Source organism: Gambusia affinis, linkage group LG16, assembly GCF_019740435.1.
Source record: "Gambusia affinis linkage group LG16, SWU_Gaff_1.0, whole genome shotgun sequence".
Lineage (NCBI taxonomy): Eukaryota > Metazoa > Chordata > Actinopteri > Cyprinodontiformes > Poeciliidae > Gambusia > Gambusia affinis.
In genome coordinates, this window is record NC_057883.1 from 5,511,624 (window position 1) to 5,520,243 (window position 8,620).

At 40.5% G+C, this 8,620-nt stretch overlaps 1 protein-coding gene across 1 annotated transcript; it reads right to left on the reverse strand.

The window, feature by feature from the left end:
- Window positions 1–1,530: 1,530 nt before the first annotated feature.
- slc39a9 (solute carrier family 39 member 9) lies at window positions 1,531–8,401 on the reverse strand. Its single transcript, XM_044143162.1, is given in 8 exon segments — window positions 1,531–2,865; window positions 2,868–2,979; window positions 3,545–3,679; window positions 4,047–4,132; window positions 4,688–4,756; window positions 4,900–5,103; window positions 7,538–7,646; window positions 7,816–8,401. Coding segments are annotated over 8 exon segments (933 nt in total). The 5' UTR covers window positions 7,912–8,401; the 3' UTR covers window positions 1,531–2,743.
- Between the last annotated feature and the right edge of the window lie 219 nt (window positions 8,402–8,620).

The following is an 8,620-nucleotide window of genomic DNA, read 5'->3' on the forward strand; positions in this document are numbered from 1 at the left end:
AGCCAATTTAGCAACCAAAGGTAACAGACTTACTTGATCATGCTATAAAATGAATCTATGTGGCTGGAAAACACAATGCTGCCCCTTTAAGGTCGTTTTAACAGCAAATTTCTGAAAGACGTAGACGATTTCGGGTTTAACCGTAGTCTGCAACCACAAAATAATTCACACAAGCACAAGTAAAAAATTCATATAGGAAAAAGTATTTATACACATTTTTTTTTTTTAATACTCCATTGAGCTTGTGGAGTAAGGTCGCCGTGTGGAGCACACAAGCTTACAGACGCGCTGCTGTGACCGGGTACCAGTGATGTCAGTAACGCGTTAATTTGTAACGCGTTACTGACGTCGGACCACTTTTTTCAGTAACGAGTAATATAACGCGTTGCTATTTCAAATCGAGTAGTCAGACTACAGTTACTTTTCAAAATCACTTTTGCGTTACTACGTCACTATCTTCTTTTGTTATTAAATCATATTTCCTCTACTTGTCTTGTCGAGTGACCGACGTCTCTATGCAACAGAAATGTAAACAATGGAGGGAGATGCGCATTTTGTTGGTGGAAAAACTGGAACTATTTTGAGTTTCTGTCGCCAAGTCCGATTATTATAAGCGGCTTTGGGCTTCATTTTTTTAAAGTCGCTTGCAGATTTAATGAGTGGCGGGTTGCGCCTTTTTTGGCTCGTTTTTGAACGTGAAGTTGCTCATTTGGGTTTGGAAATAAGCAGAGACTCATAATAAATCCCAGAATTTGTCCGTCATTAAGGTAGTTTTACTCAGTCTCTCCCTGTTCATCATTTCCCGGATGATCCGTCCCGCTGTGTCTTTGTTAATCTCAAGTTAATATATTACCTCTGAATGACGTCGAGTTTCGCGTTGCGCTCCAGAAAACTGCAAACATCGAGACCAATATGAACAGCGCAATAAACGTGAAAACAGCCACGAATAAACGTGTCCGTAATTGGCAATGATTATAATGGCAACTTAACGCTATACTAATTATTAATATTAAGATAAGTGTCACAAATCTGTGCAGCCATCTGAACTGTGGAGCTGCAGGAGGAGCTCTGTTCGCTGTGACACCAAATGCAGGGCCGTAACACAGAACCTGGAGGTTGGGGGGAGGAGGGGCTTTAAAATCCTTCTTAGAGTTTTCCAGACAACAGTGGACCACACAAATTACTCACGTTTTTTATTTTTTGTACAATCTCCTCTTCAGTTCAACCTTATCAGTGGAGACACATTGTTGATGTTACCATTATAAAATAGCTGACAATTAAGAATTGGCAAAGATCAATGTGATTTTCATAGGAGGCTGAGCATTGTTGTTAGCAGCTGCTGAAAGTAACTAAAAAGTTACTTTTAATGTAACTTAGTTACTTTCCAAATCAAGTAGTCAGTAATATAACTAAGTTACTTTTTCAAGGCGTAATCAGTAGTCCGATTAAAGTTACTTTTTCAAAGTAACTATGCCAACACTGCCGGGTACAGTGGCACATCAACACCATACAGACAGATGAGCAACCCGCTCAGATTTTAACGGACTTTCAGTTTTATTGGGACTGGAGTAGAAGCAGGGGGCTCACGGATCCGCATTTAGGAATCACATTACAAGTGTTACACTGTGCACACCATTTACAGGCTTCACCGCAGCAAAACGAAGCAATTGAACCCCAAAATCCTTACCGCCCGTTTCTGGTTTATTGCGCTTCCTTATTAGTGAGAGAAGCGTCCAACACGTTAAACGTTTTTTCACAGACATTATACTCTTATTCTCCTGAGCTTATGGTCCCTTAAGATGCCTTCCTTCTTTTCCCTAAGACACGTTTGTCATTCGAGACGCCCTCCACCTGCACTCTACAATCACTTAAGACAAATATGTACAGAATGCTTTCATTTACAGTAAGTTTTACAGGGAGAAGAATCCATTAGAGATAGACAGAGAAACCATAAACAAAGAAAAAGCGACATGACATAAAACATGGCGGGCGTCTTCAAAGATTTGCCTTTGCGTGTGATTTTTACGGGAATCCATGCACTGAAAAGGGAGCGGACGCAATGTGGCTTTCCCAAAAAAGTTTAAGAGCAACGCTTGATTGATAAAGTGACACCTGAAACCCAGAGGTTTGCAAGCTGGTCCATCTGGGTTTTCCCCAATCGCATGGTTGTCACGGCGCCGCCACCGCCATCTTCTGCTACTGGTTTCTTTATTATGGCACTTGGAAAAAAAAATAAAAAATCAGAGAAATTTACACTCTGTACAGGTATGTATATATAAAAATGATTTTCACAAGGAAAAAAATTAAAAATAAAAATAAATCACAAGCTCAACCATCACCAAATCTCACTGTACGACAGCCACCCGGTAAAGAAAAAAAAAAGGACGATAAAACCGTAGCGGGAGGGTTAAAAGAGCATGATAACGCTTGGATCCAAACACAGAGAGATAAATGGGGAAGAAAAACAAAAAAAAGAAAATTAATCAATGTCTCAACTTCAGATTTTAGGTAGTTAAATTATACGTATTGTGTCGACAGATAAAACATCGGCGTGTCCCTGGTTGTCTCGGCTCTGATTCCCCTCGTTCCGGCTGTCGATCGAGTCGTGGCGTCCCTGCAGCGACACCCGTCTGGTCCAGCAGTGAGACGATTTAAACCCTCAAAGTCTGAAGTCTCGATTCCAGCGTCTTTCCCTCTGTACACGTGTCCAGAGTCCGGCCCCCGGGGGCCCCACTCCGCGGGTCTAATGGTGGTGGCCGACCGACAGCACCAGAGGGATGAGGCAGCCTAGAACCAGAGCGCCCACCTCCACTTTGCTCAGTCCCTTCCCGCCGTTGCCCCCGGCGGCAGCGGCGTGGCTGTGGCGCCGCCGCCGACCTCGGGGAGAACGTGAACGGTGGCCACATAGAGGAAGGTACCGGCGGAGAAGAGCATGGCCACCCCGGTGGCGTTGATGTCCGACAAGGCTTCTTTGCTGCTCTGTGAAGGGGAACAGAAAGAAACGTGAGAAAGGTGTGGAACAGGAAGCTGAAGAATCCCGTTTAAACGTTCTACAACACGTGAATGTGGGCAGCCATTTTTTATTTTTTATTTTTTTGCCGTTTAACTGAATTATTTTTAGCTTTAACAAGATTAAAATGCAATGTTTACCGTTTAACTGAATAGAAAACATTTTATAAATACTTAAAGATGCAGTATATAACTTTTAACTGTCATGTCGTGACAGCAGTGAGAGATCATCTGCGAAAAAAATAAAAAAGCTCCTCTGCCTTCTCCCAGTGCCAACTAGAAACAACCAATCAGAGAAAGGGGGAGGGTCTCTGCGCTGTCAATCACTCATGTACTCATTGCTCACACACTCCCTCTTTCTCTCTCTCACCATATGTTTCACCATAACATAGCCTATTGCGAATGCTAAGGCTAGTTAGCATGGGCAAAAATAATGGCGGATAAATAGTTTTTTGAGTTTCTGAGGATTTTCTGAAACGGGGGCCCAGGTTTCTATAACCACTGTGAACAAAGATTCCACCCAAAGGCGGCTCACCTGACTGAGGCCCAAAAACGTGATCATGGCAAGAACGGGGGCTGCCAAGGCAAACACCAGGAGGTGTTTGCGGATGCGGTTCCTCTCGAGGCCGGCGTGCATCAGGAACGAGACCAAGCCGAAAGCCGCTGGAGCCTGCAGGTCAGAGGTCAGAGCGATGCAGTTCACCGGACAGTAAACCGAACTCGGAGCAGATTTCTTCCACAGTTATTTCTGAGCACTAGAACATCTCTCAAAGATCAATAAACTCTAACAATTAGCACTGGAAGGTGTTTTAAACTTCCAAAATTAATAAAACAACCAAAAACAACAAATAAATTAAAAATAAAAGCCACACACACACACACACACACTACAGAAACCAGAAATAAAATGGATTATGTAAACAAAACGGCTGATTTTAATGCATCATGTGATTAACTGATTTACAGATTGTTGTGACAGACGTATGCATAGCAAGTAAATATATAACAGATTTTAAAAAGTGGTTGTTTTTTTTTACCTTATGTAGCATAATGGCTACAAAAACAATGAGCTGAACGCTGGTCTGAGACGTTGAGGCAGCAGCTCCCAGCGCCACTCCGTCAGCTGGAAACAAGCGTCAATACAGCATCCGAGTCCATTTAGTCGCTTCAAATCATCCAAACTAAAACTTCAGAAGTGTAATTTGTAAACAAATAAACTGTGCTTTGATCCGCTGCAAGATTACTGGGAAAAGTAAAGGTATCGCTTTACAGTAAAGCTTCCCTTTATTAACCTACGGGAAGCTAATAAGTAGATCATGGATATGTTGGTTCATCTTTAAACACTTTATGAATCAGTGATAACTGTTGTTTATGCATTAATTAAAGGTGAGAAGAAGACAGAATCCACCGGCGTCTTGCCAACTCTGTTCTTTTATCAAGAGTTTTTCTACTAAACAACCTGTAAGCACAACAAGCATTTGTAATATTTTAGCACGTGGTCTCCATGCTTCATTAATGCATAATAAACAATCAATAATGATTTATAAAGTGTTTATGACTGGATAATATATATATATTAGTCATCTATAAGGGGAGTCTTATTGTAAAGTGGTACCGAAGTGGAAATAATCACCTTCGAACATCTGCATCTTTGATAGAAGATGAACCAACGACTTACCTGCAGCATGGACTACAAGTCCCAGGGTAGTGGTGATTTTGGAGCTGTTGACTCTTGCCGACTCTGGATCTAAGAGGGGCAACAAAAACACATCTGCTTTTAGACGACAAACTGCCACAAACGATCGCTTCTGCACATTTTCACCAGCCGCCAGCCGAGGTAGCTAATGAAACGTCAGCTACGTTGACCAGCTGACGTTTCCTCTTGCTGACCTTCAGCGTTGTGAACATGAGCGCTGCCTATCTGGTCCACCAGCAGCATGAAGACGAAGCCCAGCACCAGGGAGACACCGATGCAGGCGTGCAGCTGCTCGTGGCCGTGCTCGTGTTTCCCCGTGGCGTCCAGAGCCGCCACCGCGTCCACTTTGGCCTCGGACGCTTCGGCCACCCCGGCCTGACTGTGGCTGTGGTGAGCGCCTATGTGGAAGGAAACGTGGACGGACCGGTAAATGTCAAACGTACGCGAGCGATTGGCATTAAAACTGCACAAGAAGCACCTCGACAGGTCAAAGTTCAAATAAAACCACTGCAAAAGTATTGATTTTCTTTTTCTTTTAACAATAAGCCGCAATGTATTTGATTTATTTAGTGTGGTATAGCAACAAAAAAAGAGATATTAAGAAACAGCTGTTTCTACTTTCAATAAGTACTTCTTAAAATTAAATATTAAAGATTTTTTCACATAGATCTATCAGTCCTTGCATTTATCAAAGATAATCACACTATTTTTGAGTTAGTTCCTTTCTTTTTTTTTTTTTTTTTTGCAAATCAAAATCGCAGATTTCGTGGTACCAAATTAGAAATATCTGCAAGGAAATTTGCTACATTTGCGATTATGTAAATGTACCAAGTAAAAGCAACAAAAACTGCCACCTGCTTCTGACCATTTTTGCGGAAAATTATGCATGAGCGCAAAGAACAAAAAAAAAAAAAAAAAAAAAAGGATTAGATGCGAGGATCTGTTGATTTTGCATGAATTTCTACCATCGCAGAATCACAAAAAACTGGAGGAACTGATTGACATAACTTGGTGTTTGGAGTCTAGAGGGCCACATAAAAACTACGGCGGGCCCAATTTGGCCCCCAGACCTTGAATTTAACATGTGCTGTGGTTTAGTAGATTGTCCTGCAAATATCTCTCTACAGGGGGAAGTGGGAACTTCAACAATAACTTTTTATTTTTAGCGCTTTCTCATAAACCTGACTTCATCTTCAAAACCTCACAACTTTATCCCTGATATGCTTCTTGTTTTTTTATGATGTTGTTTGTTCACAGGTTGAGAATAAGCCGGAGGAGACGCATTTTGCTCAGTGGGTGATTTCTGAAGGCATGTGGACAAACAGGATTGTGAGTAAAAGGAAAGCCGGGTACAAAATCACACCACGTTTTTCAGGTATATTTTTATGTTATTCTCCTTCCACTTTGTGCTGCTTTGCCCATTAACATACTATTATGTGCCGTCATATAAAACGTGGAAATCATTCGAGGAGGATGAACACACTGCAAATCAAAGTTTAATGAAATAATAATAATAATAACAATAATAAAAACTAAACTGAGACTCAAATTGATACAGATGTCCGGTATCTGACATGTTTGGACACTAAGGGTTGTTTTTGATGTAGCTAGTCCGTCAAAATGCTCTATGTTCATTTCAAATAGAGCTCTTCTGTTTTGACAGCTTCGGAATGATGTGCTTTACTTGCAAAAGTTGAGTTTTTTCAGTGCCGAAGCAGCAAATGTTTCTATGGGAATCTCCAAACCACTTGCTTCGTTCTTTTAAAATAAATTAAAACGCATAATATGTCAAAGAACAGGTAATGCGACCTGCTAATTAAAGCACACGGAACATACTTTTGTTGGGGTTCTTAAAGCAACCTAAACGTACCGACTGCGTTTTTTTTTTAATCATTTGATTTCATAGATCACGGACGTGTGTTTTCTCCTAAGCCAGGGAAGCATTGACATCTTTATCTCAGCATTTTAAAGACGTAAATAGTTCTTATTGTGCCTTCTAAAGTATGTGCAAGAGTCATTTCTCTAAGTCATTTCTCAAAAATGTTGTTTAAAAAAAAAAAAGACTTTCTGACTGCACATATTTTACTTCCAGTAAAAACAGAGATTTAAATGCGTTTCTCTTTAACTTTTGGGGAAGAGATGGGGGTTTTTCTGACAACTTTCTGTGATCAGAAAAAAAATGGCTCAATTCCCAAACGAGTTCTTTTAAACAACCAAATAGTTGGTTCGTTTATTGCAAAAACGCTTCTTTACGTTTAATCGAGCTGCAGTCACAAACATCAACAGATTTTGGGGGATTCTGTGTGACAGAACAACAGGTGCTTTAACATCAATCTGCCAATAGGAACAAAGAAATTAACCACTTTGCTATAATCTTGTGTATTTATATGTATTTGTTCATTGATATGGGCTATTTCTAACATAAAAATGAGCTGGGAAGCAAAAATAAATGTGCAATTAAAAAAAGAGAGACATCAGAGATACACAGCTCACATGGTAGAATCTAATGTATCGCATAAAGTTCACATGAATTTGTGGTTTTAACAAGTCAAAATAATAAGCTAAATTTAAAGGAGTCTGAAAACTTTCGCAAAGCTCCATGCATTAAAAATCCAACTAATTTATTATGTTGAGTTATGTTATGTTTATTATGTTGAGTCCCTACAAACTTAACAGTCAACGATGAAAATAATGTAACCCTCTAAGTTTTCATCTAGATACAAGCTCATTAGAGTGAAGTCATGATTACAAGCTGACTCAAAGTCAGTTCTTGCATGAACACGTGTGATGGGAACCAAACAGGAAGCACAAAAGCCACAGAGTTCGCTCTACCTTCAAGGATCTCTTCATAAAGTGCGTGGACTCCCTCGGGAATGATAACAGCCAACGCTGTTCCACAAAGCAGTCCTGCTCCCAGCACGGTGATCAGCTTCAGTTTCTCCTGGGGGAAAAAAAGAAAACACACACACGGTCACGAACAAACACTATTCATTCAGTCGTTATGATAAAGAGTTTCTGATGGAGGGGGATCAATACTTTTGGAAATTAACTTTTCAATTGAAGCTGAAAGAGGTCGTTGTTCTATTGTTCTAAATTTGTTCGAAACTTACCTCCGAGAAGTTGACAGCAAGAGGTATCGTTCCGGCCACGTAACATCCCACCAACATCGCAAGAGACAGCAGGCTGATCGAGCTAAAATCGTCCATGGCTGCACTTTCCTTGTTCAGCTAGCCTACTGCTAAACCATCAAAGTTAAACTTTTAGCGCAGAACCTGAAGCTTTCACGGTTCACCACCATGCCCTGGATGTAGCCACTCCTCAAGAAGGGTTGATAATTTAACAGGAGTCTACGAATAATGGTCTGTCAGACTCCCAAACAAACACAACTATCAGGAACACTTCAGCCTCTTCGGCCTCAATGCGACGCTAAAGCTAACTAGCTTCAGTTAATGTCCGACTCACGGGCTTGACAAAAAAAAAAAAAAAAAACCTGAAATGCTACCACGTCAGTCCTGCATTGTGCTGCTACAAGATGTGTCTTTTCCAGTTTGGGTGTCTGGTCAAGAATTATCTTGCAACTTCTCGAGGTGTTCAGCAGGAATCAACAACAAAAATAAGAAATGCTAACATCCTCTTGTTTTAGTGCCCGTCAAGTACTTCCGGGTCACAACTCTGCCGCGGAGGTTGCCACGTACCTGCGAGACTCGTTGGAGGAAAGAGAAAATTTAAAGCGATGGATTTTATGTAAAATGTTTTTTATGGAATCTTTACGTTTTTGGAAAAAAAAAAGCACAAATAACGTAAACGCTTTAAAAATTTTATTTGATTAACATATTCATAGTTAATTTATTATTAATAAATAAATTAACTAATTCACAGTGAATTAATTTTACTGTGAATGTTTTTTATTTTTAA